The sequence below is a fragment of the Tyto alba genome, unplaced genomic scaffold, assembly GCF_018691265.1.
Source record: "Tyto alba isolate M040663 unplaced genomic scaffold, T.alba_DEE_v4.0 Super-Scaffold_2, whole genome shotgun sequence".
Lineage (NCBI taxonomy): Eukaryota > Metazoa > Chordata > Aves > Strigiformes > Tytonidae > Tyto > Tyto alba.
This window is the reverse complement of record NW_024881282.1, coordinates 84,180,160-84,204,142: the sequence shown is the minus strand read 5'-3', so window position 1 is coordinate 84,204,142 and position 23,983 is coordinate 84,180,160. Positions and strand designations below refer to the sequence as shown.

Sequence of the window (23,983 nt, the reverse complement as noted above, 5' to 3'; positions counted from 1 at the left end):
CTCTCTCTGCTTTCTCGCAAACTCTGACAGTCTGCTCATTAACAGTGAATTGGATTTACATGCCATTTCAAGAGAAGAAGAAAGCACTGGTGTACATACTGTATAATAAGCACTTAGATTTTTGGTTTAACAGAGATAGGAGGGTGTGTTAACATTTTTAAGTCTTTCCAGGGTGAATTAAGCTTTGATGACCCATTTCATTTTTGACAAGATTCCACAGCTTTAGACCTGTAAATTTGAGTTTGATTAAGAGGGCTGCATGCATCCTGCTGCAGCAGTCCAGCTTGTGCTGATTTTGGTGACAAAGCAGGCGGGAAATAGACTACCAATAATTCAGGTAAAGCACCTTTTTCATGTTCTTTTGCAAACTCAGCATCATTACAAATCAAAGGGTTTGGCTCTGGCAAAGCATTATGCAGCCCCCCTTGTTAAAGTGATGCCCTGGAATATGCCTTCTATCCTCCTGAAGGCGAGATGGCTGTGGCAGTCTGGAAAAAAAAAATCAGGAAAATATAATGCATTCTTTTTCCAGAGCAGTCATTACACATCTGCTTTTCGAGTGCCATGCATTAAGTTGGCTGAAATTGAAAGCTCAGATAGGAGCCGCTCTCAAAACATTTCTCAGGAATATTTTGCATTAGCTCATATCATTACGCACACAATCCCTTCTTCACTCTCACCCCTGTCACGATTTCTTTCATACATGAGGGAGGTGAGGGAATTTATCTGAATTAAAATCTATGCAAAGATATCTTTAAAAGTCTCTCTAAACGAAGATGCTTTTCTCTTAGAAGCTGCGATGGAGAGGCATATGCAGAATGACTAAGGCAGCCAATTAATATGTTATATAAACAACAAGCACCACTAGAAAAAGAAGAGTGAGAAAGAAAAATGAGAGATTTGGGGTGGGGGAGGAAGAGGGGAAGGGAGGTTGTAAGTATAAAGTGTTTGCCTTAGGACTTGTCTTCAGTTACAGAGCCAGACTCACATGACTGGAGCTTGGTTTGATGTGGTAATGAAGCATTGATCACAGGAAAAAAGATGAAATGGCCTTTGCTCATTCATTATTTTTATCTTCTAGCTGTGGAAGACAGAAAATTGTTCATAGGAATGGTTTCGAAGAAGTGTAATGAGAATGATATCAGGGTGATGTTTTCTCCGTTCGGCCAGATAGAAGAATGCCGAATCCTTCGGGGACCAGATGGGCTGAGCAGAGGTGAGTGTGCAGTCTGTAAAGTCTCTTTCCTTAAGTGCTAATTGGGAGCTATATGTCTCAGCCAAGGTAGGCATAGCTGCTGTCTGCAGCTAGAGGTTATACTGTAATATGTCCCACGTGATGAAGGCATCCACGTGAACTTTTCACAGTGACTGAAATTATCACCTTTTATTTCCAGTGTCAGAAAGGTCTCGGTGCCAGCGTATTAGCTTGTGTTATCACCCTGTTTGTCAGCTGGAAAGGTTCCTTTGCACCCTGAGAAACCACCCTCAGTTTTCTGCTCTCACAAAATGAAAGATCCGTCCCTGACCCCATTTCTACTTTTAAGCATAAGGCCAAAAAAAAAGGACTGTAAATGGCTGCTTGAAGGCATACAGGGTCATGGGAACTAGCCCACACTGTAGCACTATCTCCTCCATTCCTGTGTTTTCTATAACTGTATGCAAAACATAGGTCTGCACTAACTGAGAAACAAAGAGGTTAGCTTGAACCTGAGAGCTTTGCCTGGACGAAAGTTTCTAAAAAGGACTTTTAAATCTTGTGCCCCTATCACAACACAAAAAGCAGGGCAAAGGTGTTAAGCAGCACCACCAAGAGCGGTCAAGTGGCTGACCTGAACTTTGGAAATGAAGTGCAGCATAGACTTCAATAGCCGGTGATCCCTTTTGAATGCAAAAGTGCCTTTTGGGGAAAGGCCCTGTGAAAACATATTGAAAAGAAAAATAAATGTATATTGATGACCCAGGCTGCATATTAACTCCATGGTATATGGGCCTGAAATTATTCTCAGATCATGAACCTCCTCAAACACTCAGTGCCAGGTGGTGCTGACTAGAAAAGAAAATAGTGATAGTCCCATCTGTTAGTGCGGAAGGATGCTTTGGTACTAGCCATTGCCATTTAACAGCACGGAGAGTAATGTAATTTTAAGTGTGGAGCTGTGAAAACACCACTTCTATAGAAAAAAAAAAAAAATACATAGAAAGCACAGTTTATGCATTTTATTACATTTTCAGAAGGCACAGAAAAAGTAATAGTATCCATTTTACATAGGTATAGATGCAGATATTTTTCTTTACTTTTGGATCTACTTGTTTTCAGTAGGATCTAGGGTCCACAGTATTTTGTGCAACAATTTGTGCATGCGGTTTTTTGTTTTGTGTACAACCTAGCTTCTTTAAAATGCCTCTAAATTTCAGCAGAGGAGGTTGCAGGTATTCCTATACTTCATAGTACTGCTTGAAAGCAGTTATTATACTACTTCTGAATAATGAGAACTGGTTGAAAAGACACTCTGACAATAAACAGGGAGCCCCCAAAAAATTGCTCACATTTATGCATGCTTAGCCTGCCATCCCACAACTTTCGGGGCTGGGATGCAGCAGACCCTTCAGGCAAGGAATGCCTCAGGATCATGGCTTTTGCCTTGGGGAAGACTAGGGGAAAGCTCTGAGGATGGTTCCTACAACTCAGTAATGAATGTTAACTGATGGAATCAAGTGCTGTCACTATCCTTCTAGACCCAACACTGAGGCAAGACACATTTTTCTGATTTTCACTGATTCCATTCTGTAAGTAGCACAGAGAAGGGGTGATGAAAGACACAAGTGGGAAAGGAGCTAATTAATTGCTGAAATAACAAGATCTGGGCATCAGATGTCTTGAGCCCCAAAAAGATTTAATTGACTCCCTAGCATCACCCAACAAAGAAATGGATCTTTTCTGGGATCCACAGAATTCCCACTGCACATTTGATTTTATTCAACAGAAATTGGATATAGCACGAGCATAGAAAAGCTAATTATGAAATCCAACAGGGTAAGTGAGGTTGGTGGGTAGTTTTGTACTGCCATAAATAGCAATCTAACAATAATTAGAAGCTGAGATTTTTAAGCCATGTCACCAGTGTATCAGGCACCGTCGTCTGCAGGCCAGCAGTGCTGTAGAGTTAATTTGTAGCTCTCTTCTGGTGGAGGCTGAAGATCTCGGTCCAGGTAGGTCACACACCAGTAGTTGTAGCAGAGCCATATCCTCTCTGCCACTCGGGTTTATTTTGGTCAGAATCACAACTGATATTCTATCATGCCCTCATGCATCATGCCTTGTTAAACTTGAATTGCTTTCTACACACCCATGTTGACACTTGAAAATGAGTTCAGCTGTGCCAACCAGGGTTTCAGGCAGATGTTTATCAGGTTCACAAAACCACCACTCCATGAGAGAAGGGAAAGTGTTTGGAAAATGGTTGGTATTGCAGTCAGAATTAAGAGTGCTAAGGGAGATTTGCAGTGGAGGGAGCTTGGCTGAAAAAGCAGAGGGTGAAAAGCTGCTTCACTAAAGCAAGAGGGAGAATTTATAGTTAAACCTTAGTAACAAATTAGAATACTTAACAAGTTTTAATTCATGTTGCCATTTCCAACATGTTAAATCCATTTCCGATATGTTAAATCCCCTTTGCCACAAATAGTAATTGTTTTCCCAGCACCTGTCCAGATGTGCTTCGCTTCTAGACACAGAAGTGTGAATGAAAAATTGTCTTAAAAAAACACTGTCCTCACCATGCCAGAGCCTTCAGAAACTCACAGTCCTTACAGCAGTGAGATGGAAATATGATCCAGTAAACTCTGTTTGGCATCTCTTTCCAATTGCATAACAAGTGCACATCATGGTATCTTGGACGAAAAGAGCCTGAAAAGTATATTAATTGGTATTAATGCCAACTTTCAAGCTTTGTTGAAGGGTTCAGGCAAATAATCTTTATTACCAGCAGATAGTTACAAGGAATAGCTCTCGTCTACACTGCTCAGTAGAACAGTTTTCGTTTGTGCTGCTTTTTTTTCTTTTCTTAGTAAAGAGTGAAAAGGTTTCAGGTGACTTTTAGGCCATGACTATGCTACAACAGCAACCTTACCACTAGTACAATAACATTCTGCTGTCAACTCATAGGCAAGATGTAGGGTTGTAGTGTACCACATGGCTCCAGTAGCAAGGAGAAATCTCGTCCTGTGGCATCAAGGGAAAATGTAACACTTTGTGATGAGTGTGATATAAGTGCTAAGATAAAGAGAGAGGGAGATTGAACTGGTTGTTTCTATTGTAGTTTCTAGCCAAGAGTTGACAGAACTTTAATAAAGTCGCACCCATTGCTGTCACTACTGATAATGGACCATCAGCATTTCCACTCCAAATTCCTATTGTCAGCTGTTTGAAACTCATCTGTAAAACAAGACTAAAATAATGATTCAAAGCACCAGTGGTGGAGCAGTATACTTTAAAGAAACTGAGATTTTTTTTCCCAGAATATTTTTTTTTTCCTCACCGTTGTTCATTCCTGAATCTAAGAAATAATTGTTTATGTCTGCAACTTGTTATATTCCAGCCAGCTACAATAAGTAGGCAGCAACCAAAAGGCGTTACCTTACAAAGGCTCTGGGATAGTCCCCATGAAATTAGTTAGCTGGCAGAGAGTAATTCCCAGCTGTGAAAAGTATTAAAAAATAAAAATACCCTGTTGGCTGTAGAGATAAAGAAACCAGGGACTCAACAGACATGGAGGCTGGCCTTCGCTTTAGCAGGGTTCATGGGACTATCTAAAGAAGCTTGCCACTGACTGTACTATATTCACTATTCAAAGAGAAGGATTCAGCCTTCAGGGTTGTTTAATCCAGCACTTCTTCTGGAGAGCTAAGTATGCTTTACAAAAATTCATGATTGTGATATCATGTGCTAAGCTTCATTATCATGAAAAAGCAGAAGTGAACTGCCTCAGATGATTAAGATTTTAAATCACTTATTGTAAATGGCTTAAGGAAACTTTCAGACCTCCTGACTCCTAGCACTATGTAATGTCTACATGACCAGAGATGCCAACACTGGCAGCCATGCGATGATAGCGGGCGTGTGCAAAAATAGCCAAAAATACCCAAGTTCGATTTGTAGCTGTGCCACTGATAGGCTGTATTGACAGCGAGTTGGTCTCAGCATCTCTTTGTTATCCCATTCCTTAAAATAAGGATAGCAATGCTCCTTTACCTCTGTAAAATGTTGTTTTAGATCGGTGGATCAATATCTCTGTATCACTCTAGGAATTATTACCATCCATAATGATGATTTAAAAAATCCTCTTATCCTTATCACAAGAGGACCCCACAGCAAATTATTCTGCTGTATTGCTAAGTGCAGATTTATATAACAGATACCAGAAAGATGTCAACTGGTTAATAGCATGCACTGGAAAAAAAAAAAAAAAAAAAAAAGAAAAGCTAATATCATGTAGAGACACTTGGATATACCATGAAAATTGTGGAAAAACTCAAAATGTGTATTTCTACATCTTCTAGGCTCCTAACTGCATGAATTTTTAACAAAACATCACCAGGCACATGGAACAAGTGAACATTTCTGCAGACATTGATTAAAAGGATTTTTTTTTTCTTTCTCTGCTTTAAGAGCACATTAGAAATGACATGAAGAGGTATACCATGGTCAGGCAATTTAATTTCATGAAAATCCATTAATAACTTTCAGATTCATGGGTTTTCTTAATGAATTAGTAAAAGAAAATTAGTATTTGCATCATAATTAATTGCAGTGAAGGGTGAGGAGGTTTTATGCCTGTTTGTTTTTCCTTATGTATATTTACTGCTCCTTTCTGAGCTAAAGTGACATGAAATGCCAGCCATGGGAACAGCCTGGATTAGGAGCGTCTTTCTGACTTGTATATCAGTAAGTGATGGGAAACGAGGACAGTGGAAATGCTGTATTTTTGATTGCTCTTCAGAAGCACTTCCATGCCTTATTTCTTTTACTGTAACACGGTAATGTTTTAATTTTTTCCAATCATTATGGCATATTTAATTTTCTTTTTCCACTGCTGCAACTCTTTTGAAGCTAGGAAGGAATAAACACATTCAAGTGACCAGTGTCTCTACTGGCCTTTGGCCAGTAACTACATCTCAGATTTCCGTTACTGCAGCTTTGAAGCAATCCCTCCCCAGAGGGAATTCCGTAATGAAATAGTTTACAAGAGTTTTTATTCCAACATGAGGGTCATCGAGGCACTGTTAGAGAATGTGGTCTTTAGTACCCATTTGCTTCTGGTTTTGTGTGAATTCCAGTTACTGGACTCTGTACTTTGCAGGGTGGTTAATCAACTGTCCAATTAGAAATGCTTCAAGCAAACCATGAACTTCAGGATATTTAAAATCTAGAATCTGTCATCTGGTTGATAGTCAAGAGAAGTCAGTAACGTCAAAGAGATGAGACATGATTACAGGAAGTGTCTCTTGTTACCTTTATGTGCCTGATATGCATAAAATAAAGAGTTTCACTGTGACTTTTTCAAAAAGCTTTATTTTAGGCTGAGTTGTTGCACTTGGTCTCAGATCTGTTGTTGTCTGTCTTAAGCAATACCTAACGACCAAATGTCTGTGCAATAAACACTTTGATGTCTTAGTTTGTAGCTGAAATGTATTTTAACCACTAAGACAGATTTTTGTGTGATGTCTTCATTAGAAGGCTCTTTCCCAGGCTGTTCCTTCCTTCAGACTGTGCTATATCAGCACTGTGTAGAAAAGGGAAGGTCTACTTTGCAATCTCAGCTAAAAATATTTTAACACAACTAGAGCTTATTTTTATCATGCTTCATTTTCCATAGCTTTTTATTCAAGCCTTATCTTTTCTTTAAATAGAGGCTTTCAACTAAGAGGATCCTAAATACTTCTTGCAGGAGTATTTTGGCAGCTTTTCACCATTGTCTCGTCACAGAAATTGAAGAAAAACCTTGTTTACAGTGAACTAGGAAGCTGTAGTGCAACCATTACACCACCAGCTGTGCAGTCGCCATACATAGCACTGCGATTGCTCAGATGACTTTGAAAATCTCTTGAGCTTCCTTCTGTGTCAGAGGGGTCACTGTTTGTTGGGCTTTTTTCCTAATTGATTACATCTGCCTTTCTTTCATCTCCAGAACTATAAAGCCACAGTTTTAAACTTCCATTTTTAACTCTAGACCTGATTCAAAAATGTCTAGGGGTTTTGCATCTCGCTTTGCCTTCGCTGAGGGTTTGGGGGCTTTAAAACTTCTGGAAGACAACAGTAGGTTAATGTGGAAGGTTTCTTGTGTAGGTATGAAATCAGACCCCTTACCTTGAGGCTTCCGTACTTAAAAATGTTCTATTTTACTTGCAGCTTTCTGGTATTGATGTTGTGTTAGACTGTGCATGAACTGCTGACTGAATGTTTCAAAACAGTCTATGAAAGCTTGAGATGAGAAGAATCGAGTGAAGCTGAAGGTGAAATGGGGCAGTGCTGAGCTTTTTTAAATATTTCAAATAATTCAATTGCTTGAGCAGCCAGCCCTAGGTTTGGGACGGCACAGGTTGAGAAGGAAGCTTATCAAATTTCAGAGCCTATTCAAAATTCTCTTTCAGTTCGGTGTGGGAGGGGGGTAAGGACCAACCCTGTGAGTTTAGATGTTCTCTCATCCAAGATGGCAAATGTGATAATGTGCTCCAAAGTATCTTCTGTGACAGGGCTGAGTGCCTCCCTCTGATTCTGCCTGCAGGAGGAAATTACTTCAAGCAACCTTTCCCCAGTCAATCATTTATCTGGTGGAAGGGGTGAGAAGGCAGCCTTGGAGAAACAACTAAAACTGTTAGATCTCCTTTTTCCCTCCCTTTTGTTTCTGTCAGTGATCCCTGACATTTTAAAACCAGAGGTGATAAATAACTGCAAGGTGACTTGCAGGTTGGCTGTATTTACAAAAGCATATGGGTTTTTTTGTTGTTGTTTGGTAGCTGGTGGTACAAATTGAAGTAATTTCAAGGCATTAGCTATAGAAATATCTCCTCCATGATTTCTCTCCCAGAGAGCTCCATAGGTGCAGTAAGAAGGGGGTAATTGAAGTATTGAGACTTGGTATGGTAGAACAGAAATAGTTTGCTTGTAGCTATTGGGCCGGAAGACCTCGGCCCACAGCACTACAGTCAGTGTAGTGCTTCATAGAATGAGGTAAGAGGCCATGGAAATCTTTCTTGTTTCCTTGCACCATGAGGCATGAAATCTGATTAGTCTTGTCCTCTTACAATTGTGATTTACGGTCCTAAAGCTGGCAGTATATTCCCAAAAGACCACCTGTATCCATGAGATACAGTGAGTGAGAGTATGCTGAAAAGGGCTTTCCGAACTCCTCAGAAACTGCTCTGGCAAGAGTACAGGATGGTTCAGGCAGAGCTCATTGGCCTAAATAAGTGAAATCCAGTGTCCTTAAACACCAACTTCTGATTAAATTGTAAGTGCCCAATGAAAGCATCATCCTAAAATGTATATGTACCCCGTATAGGAAAAGGTACTACAATTGCCTGTGGCAGAGAATACAAGCATCTGAGAAGAACAGCTTTTCTGAATACCTAAATTATATATGCAAGTTCAGAGATTGAGTTAAGTGGACTGAATCCTATGATATAGGCTTATCTCCCGTCCAGTGTGGCAGTCCAGTCATGAAGGAAAAAATCTCATGATTCACACATAATAAAATATATGTGCATGCATCATAAATTTACATATTTTGTGTGCAAGTGTCCAGGTTTGGTAGCTGAAAAAAATGACCCTTGAATGTGAATACATGTAGAAATGTATGCAAAGATGGTTAAATTCGCTAGCATTTAATTGGGGTACTTGATGGTAACAACTGAAGGTCTAGGTTTTCAAATAATTTGGAAATAAGGTTGTCTACTGAATTTTTAGCATGATTATTGAGGCAAATTGGGTATTTACTGTGCAAATGGCCACTGTCCAGTGGTGGGAAATGGCCTGTCAACTGGAGATAACAAGGGGACCTAACCTTGTACCCTCTGGCTGGCAAACCATAATTAAAATGCAGTCCTGTATTCTCTGTGGAATGCTGTTTCCAAATGCTCATATTCAAGCCACATAACCTCATTCATCAGGCATTCCCCTCACCCAGAGAACAAGTTTCTTTCAAATCGGTAGCTCCCTGTATGTCACATCACAGAGATCTGCTACAAAGGTCTGTTCACCCCACGACAAAGGCAGTGTGATCCACGCAAATGGATTTGGGCTGAGGAACAAGGAGGAAGGTTTTGCGATAGTGTTGGACACTGAAAGTCCCCAACAGCTGAGCTTTGTTGTTAAAAAGAGAAAAAGCTTAAGAGAGGGAAGAGAGAGTCTGCTTTATCTTGAGAGGAGTGCAGCTTTATTTCTCTGCTGATTCACATTTCTTTTGAGACCTGCTAATTGCAACATCTCTCAGTAAGTTACTTACAGCAGTACTGCTGGGTAGAAATTGTGATAAATGCATAAACTGTGTCTTATTGATTTTTGTTGACATTTTACATGCTTCTTACGAATTCTAAGCCTCCATTCAGTAATTGTCACACACTCCTGGATAATGAGAGCGAAAGAAGTGAATGAAGCAGTTTCTTGACCATTATAAACAATATTATTCAAGGCTCTGTATGGGGTTTCTTGCCTGCCCTCCAGTATATCTCCATTTGTGCTCATCCCCCATTGAATTTGCAAGACGGGAAATGAAAATCCTTGGTGTTATTTCCTCTGTTAATGATAATAACAGAAATGTTTTTAAGAGAGATTACTTTGAGACTGATGGTAAATTTGGGCCTCTTTAATTTTAGTGCACAGCAGCAATATGGAATCTGGTGGAGGTACAGTAGTTTATTTACCCTTCTACTGCACATTTTGTCTAGATTGCCATACAGAAAGTTGTTTTGTTACATCATTTTCTTTGATAGAAATTTGTTGCTGAATAAGAATAGTATAGCAACACGTAGTGTGGCCAAACAGCAGAAAGACATCATCAGCTGTTACGTTATCTAAGAAATAAGTAGAGTCACAACATCGCCATGAAGTTTGCATAAAAGAATTCCAACTTCTTATTTTGTGATGCTCACTTATCAGCCAGAGGTACATAAGCCAGTTTAGGTTCTCTTGTATCAAGGGCCTTTACATTAAAAGGAAAAAAAAAAAAAAAAAAGCGCATGATGCAAAAATGCATTGACTTTATCTTCATGACTAGATGTAGTGCTTTTGGGTAATGATCAGGCATTGCTTTCTCTTACTGTTGTTTGATTAAAATGTGAATACAGTCTTGACTTGATAATCTTACCAGGTACACATGGAGCAAAAAAGAAAAGGTATTTTATGCCTCAAATTGATTTGCATAAACCAAACAATCTGTTGCTTGTTGGATTGCAAAATGGTTTATTTTGCCCATTGGCCACAGGGGCAACAATATTGTATTTTTGATGCCAGAAAGTAGCTTTCATGCATTAGCTCTAAAATGACAATATGCTTTAGCCTCTCAGTGCTTAGATTTGCTTCATTTGGAAATCTTTTAAGTAGTAATAATAATAATGTTTTGAGGAAATTGAGTGGAACACTAAATTATTCTCTGAAACCTAAGTTCAAACTGTGCAAGGCTAAGGGAGCTGAAAATCAATGCACTTTTAAAGTCATTAGAGATCACAAGTGAAATAAGTCTGTGTTGCTTTAGCTAAGCTTTTAGTGTGCCATGGTATTATTACGAAATCAGCCTGAATCTGCATTAATTTCACAGTCTTTTTCTTTAAGATGCCCAAGGGTGCATGAAGAATAAAATGTAAATCTCAGAAGGCAATGTTTTTATTAGTCAAAAGGGCAGTGAGTCACGCACTAAAAAAGTTGACCTGTACAATGCCCAGTGTAGGTATGACTGACAATAGTGAAAGGGTGGAAAAATAGCCCAGGCATTTGCCTACTGGCTTTTCATAACAATTTAAAAGGCTGAGGAGGGAAAGAAGTGATTTTTCAGTTATTGATGCACATAGCTTCAGAATTGTTCAAGTTGATGGTAGCTTTCATATATCAAAGAGTTATATTTGTACCTAGGACTTGGAGAAACAAAAGTCATAAAGATGTTTATTTTTAATATGTTATTTTCTTAAATGTTGAGTTTCCACTTACATTACTGAATTTTGTCTGAGTCTTTTCACACTTAGTCACAGGCTACACAGTGGAGTTTTTCACATCCTTATTTGTATGGTTGTTCTTGGTGCATCACGGAACTATGTGACATTATGGACTCTTATTAAATTCCCAGTTCAGCTGCCAGTGATGCCAGTCATTTATTCGCTATCCACAATTTACCTGCACAAAAGCCATAGCAAGCAATTGTTAATGCATGGTCTCAATAGACTAAAATATGCAATCCAAAGTCTAAATAAAAGCCTTACTTATTTCAAACCCTGTGGCTAAAGAACAAAAACAAGAAAAGGAAAAAAATAAATAAAAGAAAAAGAAAAATTGAAGGAAAAAACTCTTTCTTCTCACCTATCCCCACCTAATTTTTTTTTCTTTCATCTATGGTCAGATTAGCAAGTCAGCACTGTCAATAAATAAACTAGAGAAGTTGTTTATTTTTATGTACTACTGAGAACAGTGTCGTCTTGTGGCCGTTCTCGTAGACTGTGTTGGTTTAACAAGCGTCCAACCCTTTTGTCTTGTTGTTTTTTGTCTTTCCTGCTCCCTGTCCCCTTGTTCCCACAGGCTGTGCGTTTGTCACATTTTCTACAAGGGCAATGGCACAGAATGCAATCAAAGCCATGCACCAGTCTCAGACCATGGAGGTACAGTACTGTATCATTTGCCCTTTCTTTGTTTTCTTTGTGCAAATGATTGCGAATGGTAAAGCCATGCTCTCCCGGATCAAACCAGACACATGACAATCACAGATTTAAACTTTTTACCAACTCACTCTACCTGTCTTTGTGAAGCTTATTTTTCTTAATGACCTGAAAGTGCACAATAAGGTTGCTGGGTGGTATCCAAACATGGCTCTTGATCCTGTTTTCAGTGGCTTTCAGCAGAAAATAAAAATGCTGTGAATACCGCTCCTCGGTCATACTCAGAATATATCTGATGAGTAAATTATCTTTAATTTTAACACACATAACCCCAAAGAAAAATCTTAGTTCCTTTTAAATAGATTTTTAAGTGTTACGGTTTGCGCTGCTCTGAGAAAACTCAAGAGACTTAACCTGGCCACGCTGAGTTACTAGTGCATGTGTTTTTCTGCAAATAGAATCTCTTTTTAACTTAATATAATTTCTCCTTCTTCATGTAGCCAATAAAAATGCTAATGATGACAGAGCATATCAAAGTGTGGCACTTCCTGCAGAGGACCATCGTGACTGGCCCTTCACAAGCAACGCTCTTTATTTCCTTCCAAACTGCCTCTACGGCTTCGTATTTTATCACGATGAGTAACACAAAACTTTAAACCTGTTAACTTAATGTGAATATAGCTGCAGGCTAACGATCCGTTCATTGAGTGGTTATCAAATGCCACAGCTTGTCTGGCAATCTCAAAACTTTTTTCAGTCTGTGATTTTTGTCATGGTCTTTCAGAATTTTGCACAAAAAACCGCACAAGTATGAAGTCTTTACTTACTCTGGATCTTCTAGCTTATCATTGGAGAGTGCATGTTATACTGTATTATGTATACTGTATCTTCGTGTAGTGATGATTTTTCTCAGAGGTGGCATTGATGTTATGTGCACTTGTTTCTTTTTTTATTTATTTTTTCACCAGAACCTTTCAATTATTATTTTTTTTTCTCAGTGATTTTTCTTTGCAATGCTCTAGTCTCCCAAAGCATGCTGGGTGCTGAACAATCATTATTGCGTCATGTCGTTGAGCTGCTTTGTGTAACACACCAAGGCGGGAGACCAAGGGTGGGAGGGTGGACAGAGAAGAAGAAGGAGAAGATAATAATCAAGCCAGTGCATGAAAATGTCACTAACTGTTTCCTGTATACTACAAGTAATGATATCAGCATTGCAAAGTTATTTGTCTTTCCACACATCATGTTTGAATTTGGTTGAGCTTCTTTTATAATCGATGTGTTTTCTTTTCAGTGCAATGCATTTTTAGACCCTGAGTATACAGTTTTAGATGAGAATCTGCCAATGAGATGAGAATAATTGGAATGATCTTTACTAGAAAGCTGCTGTTATACAATCTATGCAGTCTGACAGTATATTGGGAAAAAACTGCCACTTTGAGTCTCTGAAATAATAGTCGTAGTAATTTGTCTGCCATGCACTGCTCCATTAATTCAGATCTATATGTTTTGCTGGGTTTGATTCCAAGGAAAAAGGAAATGTTTATTGGCAATACTGTGCTTTGCCTATATTTTCTATGTGTTTTAATGTATTTTTCTGTCTAGCAAAATGAATTTTACACAGCTCTACCTCAGAAGATGGTAAAATTAACGAGATAATACCTCCCAGACAAATTCTCCTGTTCAGTTCTATGCAGTACTTCAAATGAGTCTGTGTTTTGATGTGATACTCCTGTTGACATTAGTTCTATAGAATAGTTACTCTTGGATCAAAATATTTCTGAACATCTTTAGAGGCATCATCAGTGAGGTCCCCAAATTGGCAAGGCGATTCCACATATTTTGCACTTTGAACATCTGGGTCTTTGTGTCAGTTGAGCTTAGGCTGAGAGTCCCTTCTTGGAGAGAAGCAGTACACCCTCCAGCTCCATAGGTGAGGGACTCAATAGAGTCTGTACCTACTGTCTTGACAACAGAAAGAAAAGTATGAAGGCAGCACCATCTGTTGGGAAAAAAATGGCACTAAATGGGGTAGAGACACCAAACCACTGAATGAGGAAGGGAGGTGCACCTTGTGTATGTGCTGGGAGCTTCCTCTCAAGAGAGAAAATGGAAGAGCCTAAAAGAGAAACCACCCTTTATGCAAAAAATTTTTTCCTGCTTTTGCAAATACTCTTCGAGTAAAAAGTTAACTTGGGTTAGCTAGTGTTAAATCTTAACTCTCAGCCTGAAACAGTGGTCCTTGGACACTTTTATTTCATGGTATTCAGCAAACAAAAGTGGGCTTGCTGGACAATATGTAGTACACAATTATGTTTCAACCCAATTACTGCAGAGGTTTTTTTCTGGCTTCATTATTTTCAGTTCTTTGGCACACATCATTGACCTAGGTGAATTTTCAAAGTGGGCTAAGAAAGAACAATAAGGATGTTAATGTCCAGATGAACACGTCTCCCAGAATAATGAATTCTCTTACTGCTCTTTCCGCCTGACTTTCTGACCTGGTTAAATCAACTGATTTTAAAAACATGATCATTGCTCTAGAGTTTTTGCTCTTCTATCTCATTTCTGTGGAGTTTTTTGTTTATTTAAGGCATTCAAATGCAGCACCACTGGAAGACACTAATTTGTTATCATGGAGTAAATTTGATGCAACAATAACAACCCTTTTCTCATATAGAGCCACTCGCTACATATAATTTCAGTCTTCAGAATGTTTGCTTTCTTGAAAATGATGAAGTGATGAAATATAGAGCAGACAGTGAAAAAATGAATTATAGATTCATAAATTGTAGAGATATTGTTTTATATAATTTACTGACATTTAAACATTCATAAATATGATGTCAGCTGTAGTGTTGAGTGCTGAGCTGCTGAACTGAGAACTGAAATAGCCATATAATATTTATTCCCTTGAAATTAATTTCTGTTTCTTTGGAAATAAACTTGATTTTCCTGTACATCTAGGTAGAAGGCAGTAAGTTCTGGTTGTTCTTAGCCCAGTGCTACCAAACCTCATATTAAACAGAAACAGCTTGATTTTTTATTAGCAAAACCTGAAAAATCTCTCTCACAACCTCCATCTCCTGGATCTTTTTTCTTTCTTTTTTTTTTTAAAAAAAAAAAAAAGGGTCTTGCTTTTAATATTAGTATAAAAATCACTAGAGAAAGGTAATTACGTAAAAAGCTGACTCCTTCCTAATCTTTATTTGATTGCTGGAGTGGTACATATCTCCTTTATTCCTCACTGAAACACTGAAAGTCATTTTTACAATGAAACACACAGGAAAGGAGTTGGAGGTAGAATAATAAATCATAAGTGATCATTTTCTAAGATCATTCTAAAGGAACAGTATTAAAGGGAGATCTTCATACAAGAGATATTATTATTGTGGTTTATTTCATCATTTCGTCTCTTGATTGTGAATATTCTTATCATTTGTCCTGGTGTGAGGTTCTCCAGAGAAAAGGTACATGGCTGCTTTTTGTAAATAATAGAGGACAGGCACTTTTCTAAAGATGTTCACAGTGTTGTGAGAGCAGTCATGGGAAGAGATAGGTTAAGTATAACCCTGCTGCACATACTACACTATACACTTTGGCTAAAGTGCTGCTTTGTTTTTTGGACTTGAGTCGCCTTGCACTCCTACCATTGTGTTCAGAGTGAAGTTAGACAAGAAATTAGTATAACAAAGCATGGTGGCTGGAGGGAAGCTATTTGTTAGATCCTATGAAGTTGGAAAACAGTATGAAATGGATTGACAGTTTCTATGACTCACAAAATGCTTGAATTAATTTGAAGAATTTAAGCATTGCAGTATATAGTTTCCTCCCTTGAGTTGAGAAAATGAAGACTTGAAAGGTTAAAATATGAAAACATTTGTTAGCAGGGAAAAAAATATAAAAGAATGAGAGCAACGGAGACATCTTTCATATTCACGTCTCGTTCTCTCAGTGACTTTGCCCAAGAATACCCATCCTTGAAGTCCAAGGGAAATATCCAGCTTACCTCAAAAGTCCATCTGGTCTATGACCTCTTACTTTTCTCAAGGGTCCCTCAGACATGGGTGAGGACTGGGCTGCTGACCACATCTCTAGTTCTTTCTTACAGCCTCCGTGTTTCCTAAGGTGTCTTACAACCATCCCATATCATGTAGCAAGAGGCTTATAGAAGAAATAGGAGAAATTATGGGAATCAGGAATGGGCTACTATCACCAGAACTAGTCACTTTTGGTCTGCATCCTGCCCTTTGTTCACATCTCAAGGGTGCTTGCTACAAAGCATGCCTGGGAGTGGGCCACACATGGGTGAATTGTCCTAGAAGCATCACGCTTTGTGCTCACTTCAGACTGGATGTCCTTGATATGAAAAGGACCAGTGACCCACTGATGATGGGCTCTGAAGTAAATCTGTTGCTCACAGTCTATTTACGTAGGGTATACAAGCCAGCTGCACCAAGCATGATTGCCCAGCCAGTCTGTGGTGGCAGGGTGGTGTTGGCTGTGTGGTCCCTGGCAGCAGGGAGGTTGGACACCTCTCCCTTTGGCAATGCATTGAAAACAGACTGCAGACAAAGCATCACGTCCATCTCATCAGCTGTGAAGCTTAATTAAAGAGGACTGGTACACTTTGCTGTCTCTGGCAGCAATTTTGATAGCTGTGAGGAAAAGAGGGCCTGAGGAAAGGTGCTTTGTAAAAAGAACTGGGGAATCAATAATTTCTCCATAGCCTCTTTTCCGAAGAATCTTAGGCCTTGCAGCCCTACATGTGCCTATCACAAAGAGAGGGTGAGCAATCAGGTCGCGCCATTGCTGGTGGCCCTATGGGACATGGCTGAGCTCACAATGTGAAGGTGGCTTGGTGTGATTTAACGCTTCTGTCTTTCCTGATCTGTCTAACCACAGGGCTGCTCTTCGCCAATCGTGGTGAAGTTTGCCGATACCCAAAAGGACAAGGAGCAGCGACGTTTGCAGCAGCAGTTGGCACAGCAGATGCAACAGCTCAATACTGCCACTTGGGGAAACCTCACAGGTCTTGGAGGACTCACACCACAATATCTAGCTGTAAGTTCATTTCAGAGGTGGTTGCTATATTATACTGTATTTCTTTTAGAACTGTGGTAAATCAGCTATAGTAAACTCCCGTCAAAAGATTGCTAAGTCTTCCGGGATACGTAGCATGTCTTTTTCGACATAAAAAACTCTGTATGTTTATCACATAGTCTAAAAATAAATAACAATAATAGAATTTAAATAAACATTTCAAGATGTGTCAGTGCTCTCCAAGGCAAGCGTTTAAAGTTTACTCATGCTGCAAAATAAAATTTGATTCCATTAGTTTTATTGTTCTTTTGAATGTTAGAGTCTGGTTTTTATAACTGGAATAAAGTTTAAGTTCTTCCTTAAGAGAGGACAGATAGGCAGCTGAACACTGCAGGGGCCATATCTATATGGTGCAGCCTCAAAACTAGAATGTTGTGGTTCAGTCCTCTAATTTTCCACATTTTCACTTGAAAATTTGAAAAAGTCATTTGCTTCTCAAAAAATTAAAATGGTATTTTCCTTGGTCCATTTGTAAGATGAGAAAGAGACGTTAACTGCTGCCCTGGCAGAGAAATCTGAAATCCACACCACATGTCTTAGGGCCTGGATAGCCAAGAGACTCCCCTGTGGCACAGCTGAGCGGGAGCATCGGCCTTTTGTGGCTCTAGAGTTGAGAGGTTTGGTTGAGCAGCTTTTGGATAACTTGGGAGTTCCTGGTGGTTCTGAGTTAGACAAATAGATGTGTCCATATATATGTACTGTGTATGCATAAATACATAATCTGTATGCGTATAATGCTTTGGTATAGTGATATAATTATAAACAGCAATTTACCTAGCAATTAAAAATATATATTAGTACTGAGGTAGGCTAATTAATACTGAGGTAGGCTAAATTGTTATATACAAATACTAGTCTAATGAGTATCTGTGTACTTGATTCATAAAGATAATAAAGAAAAAACTGAATTCAGAGTGATGGGGGAGAACGGACTGTGATTGACAGAGATGAGTTATGGTAACTACTAGACTACAGAGGGTTGTAATTAGTCACGCTATGTTGGTTTAAATAGATTTAACACCTGGTTGTTAAAAAGAATAAATTGATTAATTGTTTTAAAGCAGCAATGTTATTGAGTTTCCCTTGTGTCTCTGTGTTTCTTAATAGAGATTAGACATTAATATGGATTTACAGCATTGACTCTAGGGATGTTCATTCCAACAATAGACAGAAGCAAGAGACTATATAAATGTAAAGGAAAGCATAAATACTCCAAATGCAAAATGATAGCTCATTTTAGTTTTATCTTAATTTGTTACATTAATGTCAGATAGATTGCTGTGTTGTGTTGTTAATTTGCAGCTTCTGCAGCAAGCAACCTCCTCCAGTAACTTGGGTGCCTTCAGCGGCATTCAGCAAATGGCCGGTAAGTTAAAAACCATTTCATTTTGCTCCAGCTATGTTTAGTATTCTTAAGCTATTGAATTCTGTACCTCTAATAATCACATTGTCGGGGGTGGGGGCATGTTGTGTATTAAATGTGGCAGATGTATTGGCAGGGGACAGCTCGCAGTTCAACGTCAATAGAAACACTTTCTCCCCTCTTTCAGAAACTGAAATTAAACCCAGTGCTCCCAGGTTGTGCAAACAGTTTGTCTTGCATTAGTCACCTGCCATTTGTCCAAAGTAACCAATTGTAAATTGCAGGAGAGCTCTTAGTCCCTGCAGCCATATCCTACCCTATGAAAAGTGTCAGTACAGCAACAGCAGGATTACATTCTAATTTCCAGTGAGATTTCTGTGTCCTGAAAAATCAAATTAATGGCAGCCCTCAAACATTTTAATAATAGGTGGTGAGTAAAACTGTTCTGACCTTTTTAATGAAACCCAAGATTACAGGCCTACCTTCAGTATGAATTTTCAGGCTCCTTTTATAATCATGGAAAATTAACTGGGTGCCTTTTTGACTTTGGAACCCTAGTTGACAAAATTACACAACAGAAGGTTTTATGTAAAAGTATAATCTTTAGTCTGGAGGAAAAAAGAAAGAAAGAAAAGAGGAAAAAAAATCAAAGTGTAAGCGGATTTGAAAGCCAGCTAGTTGGAGGGTTTCTTAGTAATGAGCTGTGTGCCAGTAGTAACTGATGTGTAGTGATTAGCAAAAGGTCACTCCCACTGTGTGACCTACCATGCTGATACCCTAACTTAACATGATGCTAGAGAAGACAGCATGTGCAGTAAATCAGAGCACAGATGCACATTATGCCTGCCGCGAGAAACTGTTAAAAAGCTTTTTTTCTTGTTAGAGGAAAAAAAAAAAAAAAAAAAAAAGAAGCACAAAACCCCTAAATTGCTACATTAGTTTATTTTAATCATGAAACCACTGAATCAATGAAATACAACATTGTGCTTGCTTCATCATCACAAAACAAGGGCTAAAATATTCAGAAGTCTTTATGAACACCATTTTCTCACTCTTCTTTTAATCCTGGTCTTTTGCTTCTCCTTGTTCTGCTTTGAATGAATCCTGAAATACTTTAACAAGTATAGATATACCGCACCGTATAGCTATACCCCACAGGTATTCTTTGCTCAATCGTTATATTATGCCATTATTGCAGTGACATCAGAGACTAATGTGAACCTGCTGTCTGACAATATAAATTGGCCTACAGATGACAATATCTCTGAATTATTCTCTCTTCCTCAGACCTGCTGGCAGTGCTTGCTGGTTCTATTATGTTACACTTGCAATCTAGCATTTTTTCATCAGAAAAATGTATCTTAATATGATAAACAGAACAGAGAGGTTCAGTAACAGTTTTATACTTGGCAGTTTTGGAAGTGGCTTTGAGCTCAGAGATTGTGTTTAATGTTTTCATATTTGGTTAGTTCTACAAAATGAAAGAATTGAGACACCAAGGAAAAATAATGTGATATCCATTGCATTATGTGCACCTTAGAAGTTTTCTGTTGCCTGTTTCTCACTGTTAGTGTATATTCAGCTTTATCTTCAAGAACTATGTTAAAACTAAGATTTTTAGTCAAGAAATTTCAGGATGGGCTCTCAATCTGGGATGTGATTCATTCTCTGAAAAGCATATGGTCTTGAGACGAGTAGAAAGTAATTTTAAGAAATCGTAGTGGCACATTATGCCTTCTTGACTACAGATAAATTGCTAATGCTCTCATCTATGGGATAATTTAATGACTGACTGCTTCTCCTGGAAAATATGTATTTTTTATCTTATATTCATGTTACCAAAACATCTTGAAATTTACTCCTTTCTTTCCCCAAAACATATCAGTCTTATACCTTGATGTTCAAATTAAGGATATGAAATTTCTCTCCAAGCTGCAGCTCTACATGAAAGTGCCAAAGACTGAGTGCTATTTCATCATTAGGACTGAGAGTTCATGTCCTCTCCTCAGAAATCATGCAATACCGTTATGCTGTACATCTAGTACTAAAGATTCATTTATAATGTTTTGTGAAAGGAACAGAAAACACTCCTGTGTCTGCAGCAAGATCTTGCATTACCTGCTGCAGATATCCTTGAATGTTTGTAAAGATCCATAGTTTCTTAACTTAAGTTGTATATGCTCAATTTACAAAAGTGAAACTAATATTTATTTCCATATTATGTGTAGCTTACCTATTACTATAATATTTCAAGGTGAGGAATAAAATCTAGATGCAATTGAATAAGGTACTAAAGAAGATCCATTACTGCAGCTTGCAAATTCTTTGAACTTTGAGTTTGAGGGGTCCAACTTTTATCTTTGAAGTCAATGGATGTGCTTACCACTGAATTCAGACACTAAAAGTTTGACCAAGAGCCACATAAGCCATTGAAAATTCACTGTTATATGTCAGGGCTCTAACATCTCTTTTCTGCTTAAGTCTTGATGAAGACCCTCAGTAAGTTTGCAGACAACACCAAGTAGGGTAGGAGCAGAGGGATCTGGACAGGCCGGATCAACGGGCCGAGGCCAATTATATGAGGTTCAACAAGGCTCAGTGCCAGGTCCTGCACTTGTGTCACAATAACCCCACACAATGCTACAGGCTTGGGGCAGAGTCGATGGAAAGCTGCCTGATGGAAAAGGACCTGGGGGTGTTGGTTGACAGCCGGCTGAATACGAGCCAAGAAGGCCAGTGGCATCCCGGCTTGTATCAGAAAGAGTGTGGCCAGCAGAACCAGGGAAATGATTGTCCCCCTGTACTCAGCACTGGTGAGACCGCACCTCAAATACTGGGTTCAGTTTTGGGCCCCTCACTACAAGAAAGACATTGAGGTGCTGGAGCGTGTCCAGAGAAGGGCAACGAAGATGATGAAGGGTCTGGAGCACAAGTCTTATGAGGAGCAACTGAGGGAACTGGAATGGTTTAGCCCGGAGAAAAGGAGGCTGAGGGGAAACCTTATTGCTCCCTGCAGCTACCTGAAAGTAGGTTGTAGCGAGGTGGGGGTTGGTGTTTTCTCCCAAGTAACAAGCCATAAACACAAGAGGAAATGGCCTCAAGTTGCGCCAGGGGACGTTTAGATTGGATATTAGGAAAAATGTCTTCACCAAAAAGGTTGTCAAACATTGAAGCAGGCTGCCCAGGGAAGTGGTTGAGTCACCATCCCTGGAGGTATTTCAGAAATGTGTAATGTGGTTCTTAGGGACATGGTTTATTGGTGGACTTGGCAGTGTTAGGTCTGCATTTGGACTTGATGATCTTAAAGATCTTTTCCAACCTAAACGATTCTATGATTCTAAGTCATGGTTTGCTAAATTAGGACTTCCAATACAGCCACCACCTTGACCAAATTTAGGGACTTTGGACGTGCAGGCATTTATTTGTACTGCTAAAGCTCATGTTGTTTCTGTACTGAACAGTAAGGACACAGCACACTCCCTGCTGCACATGTAAAGAAATATTTACCATACAATTTTCTTTGCTGGCAGAGCAAAGACACTGATCTTCAGAGTGAAGTTCCAAATTCCCTTTCCCTAATATCATGCCTCAGTCTACTTAAAATCAATTTTATGTGGCAAAAGTAAGGATTCTTTGGTTTTGTTGAAAGGAATGGGGTTTTTAGGCATTGCTGGTTGAAGAGTATTGGAGGTTTTTTGTTTGTTTGCTTGTTTGTTTGCTTGTTTGTTTGGAAGCTGGGGATACAATCCAAATAAAAATTGGGATTTTTCTCAAGAACTTACTAACATACAGACATTAAACACACAGAGCACCAGCTCCAAAAGTGAATGCTGTTCTTGCTGTAGCAGCCCACTGGTGCTACTGTATGTTCAGTATTGCCTTTGCCCTACATTCATAGACGACGTGAAGTCCAAGCAAATTATGAAACTGGCTCACCTAAAATTTGTGAGATATTAAAATTTGAGAGACAAAAAGTAGTAGTTTGTCATCTGGCTTTCTAAGCTTTAAGGTTCCACACTTGGTTCCCCAGTTTAGGTTTTCCTATTTTTATTGAAAAATAAGATTTTCATTAAATTGTTTTATTTCAGGATCCAGGCCAGAGAAAACAGTGTAATATGTCGAGACTCATAATAAAGTTGGGACAATTGGCAATGCTGCCTTTGGTATTAGAGCAATCCCCTGGTCTTGATTACAGGAGCTAACCCTACTTTGACAAATTCTGCTTCACTGTCCTTTGTGAAACATGCAAGGACATACCATCATCGAGTGTATGTTTTATACTGAGTATTTCCTCACTTTTCCTCCCCTCCTCTAATATCTGCTAAAGCTAATTTAGAGGCAATGTTTTCTCTCAAGCCTCAGTGTCTAGCCTGTGCTTTGCCTTTGGGGAAGGCTCATAATGTAGATGAATTACATTATGTGATTTGATTGTCTTACTTTAAAAAGACAATGCAAGCTACATTAAACATTAGCAACCTTTCAAGCAAAAAAGATTCCGCCTTCAAATATATACAAATTGCATGGAAAGCTTAGTTCAAAGGAGATTGGTGTCATTTGGATGTTCACATTGAATTTGTCTGGCTCTGGATCAGGTCCTAAAAGCTGAGTTATTTAAGCCAACCTGCCTGTTTATGGAGAACCTGGCAAGTACTAAATGGGGAGGGTTTGTATTACATAGGGTGATTGTAGAAAATTTAAATGTTCAAAAATATACGATCTATGAAGATTTTCTATTGTCCCTTGATATAAAATGTTTTGGCAGAAATAAATATTTGCTCACACAGAAATATTTCTATATGTATGACCATTCAGGACATATAAACATGTACAGTACTCATAAAAGACATAAAGGGACTCTCTTAATTTCATTGAACAGACAGTGTGTTTTGCTTTCTGAAGTCATCCAGGAGAAGAAACCATGGTTTTGTTTTTTCTTGCTTTGGCTTTCAGATCCCTAAAACCTCTATAACCGTGACTTCTTATATTTTTCCAGTGTATGTTTTTTTCCCAGTACTTTCCAAACTCTCACGGTTTGGTTGCATTTTGGGTTGAACTTCTGGCCCCTTCTGTGTCCTGCTCAATCCATTTCACCCTTGTTCTGTTACCCAAGCCAGATTTCCTCCTGCTGCAGAGTCTGTAGGAGCAGATGGGTGAGAGAAACTCTGTGAGGTTCTGCTTTCTGAATATTTTCCTCTAGTTGTTGGATTGGCTCAGTGGATCTGGAGGGACCAGTTGGAAGCCAGGACCATCTGCACAAAAGCTCTGTACTTTTGCATTGGCTCAAGGATCCTTTATATCCTCTGACTCTTTGATGGTTTTATTCCAGCAAAGCCATACTGAAGGAGGGTTTCTCCTGCTATGACCTCTTTAGGGATATCATATTAAAAGTAAAGGTCACTGAGAAACTATTTCCAGCCCAAGGGAGATAGCTGTTTCTTAAAGATAACTACCAGTTTTGAAATTGTTGACCTCAGGGACCAAAAACACTGAGCTTTTGTAACACTAATTCTATTGAAAGTCTTACTTCATTTAACACATACAATTAGCGTGGGGTTTTAGTTAATAAATTAAACAATTCTGTTTAGTATTTTTTTGAGAGGCAGAATTTGAAGCAAGTGAATCTGTTCTCAATCCATGCATTGCTCCTGCTCATAGGAAGAG

At 38.8% G+C, this 23,983-nt stretch overlaps 1 protein-coding gene across 10 annotated transcripts in view; it reads left to right on the top strand.

The window, feature by feature from the left end:
- CELF2 (CUGBP Elav-like family member 2) overlaps nucleotides 1–23,983 on the top strand; it is a 559,898-nt gene that overhangs the window by 489,143 nt on the left and 46,772 nt on the right. For all 10 annotated transcript variants that reach the window (XM_032985807.2, XM_032985805.2, XM_032985804.2 and 7 more), the window contains 4 exons: nucleotides 1,082–1,216; nucleotides 11,780–11,859; nucleotides 16,762–16,920; nucleotides 18,262–18,325. In XM_032985807.2, the coding sequence (XP_032841698.1) occupies nucleotides 1,082–1,216; nucleotides 11,780–11,859; nucleotides 16,762–16,920; nucleotides 18,262–18,325 (438 nt within the window). The remainder of the gene's footprint in view (nucleotides 1–1,081; nucleotides 1,217–11,779; nucleotides 11,860–16,761; nucleotides 16,921–18,261; nucleotides 18,326–23,983) is intronic.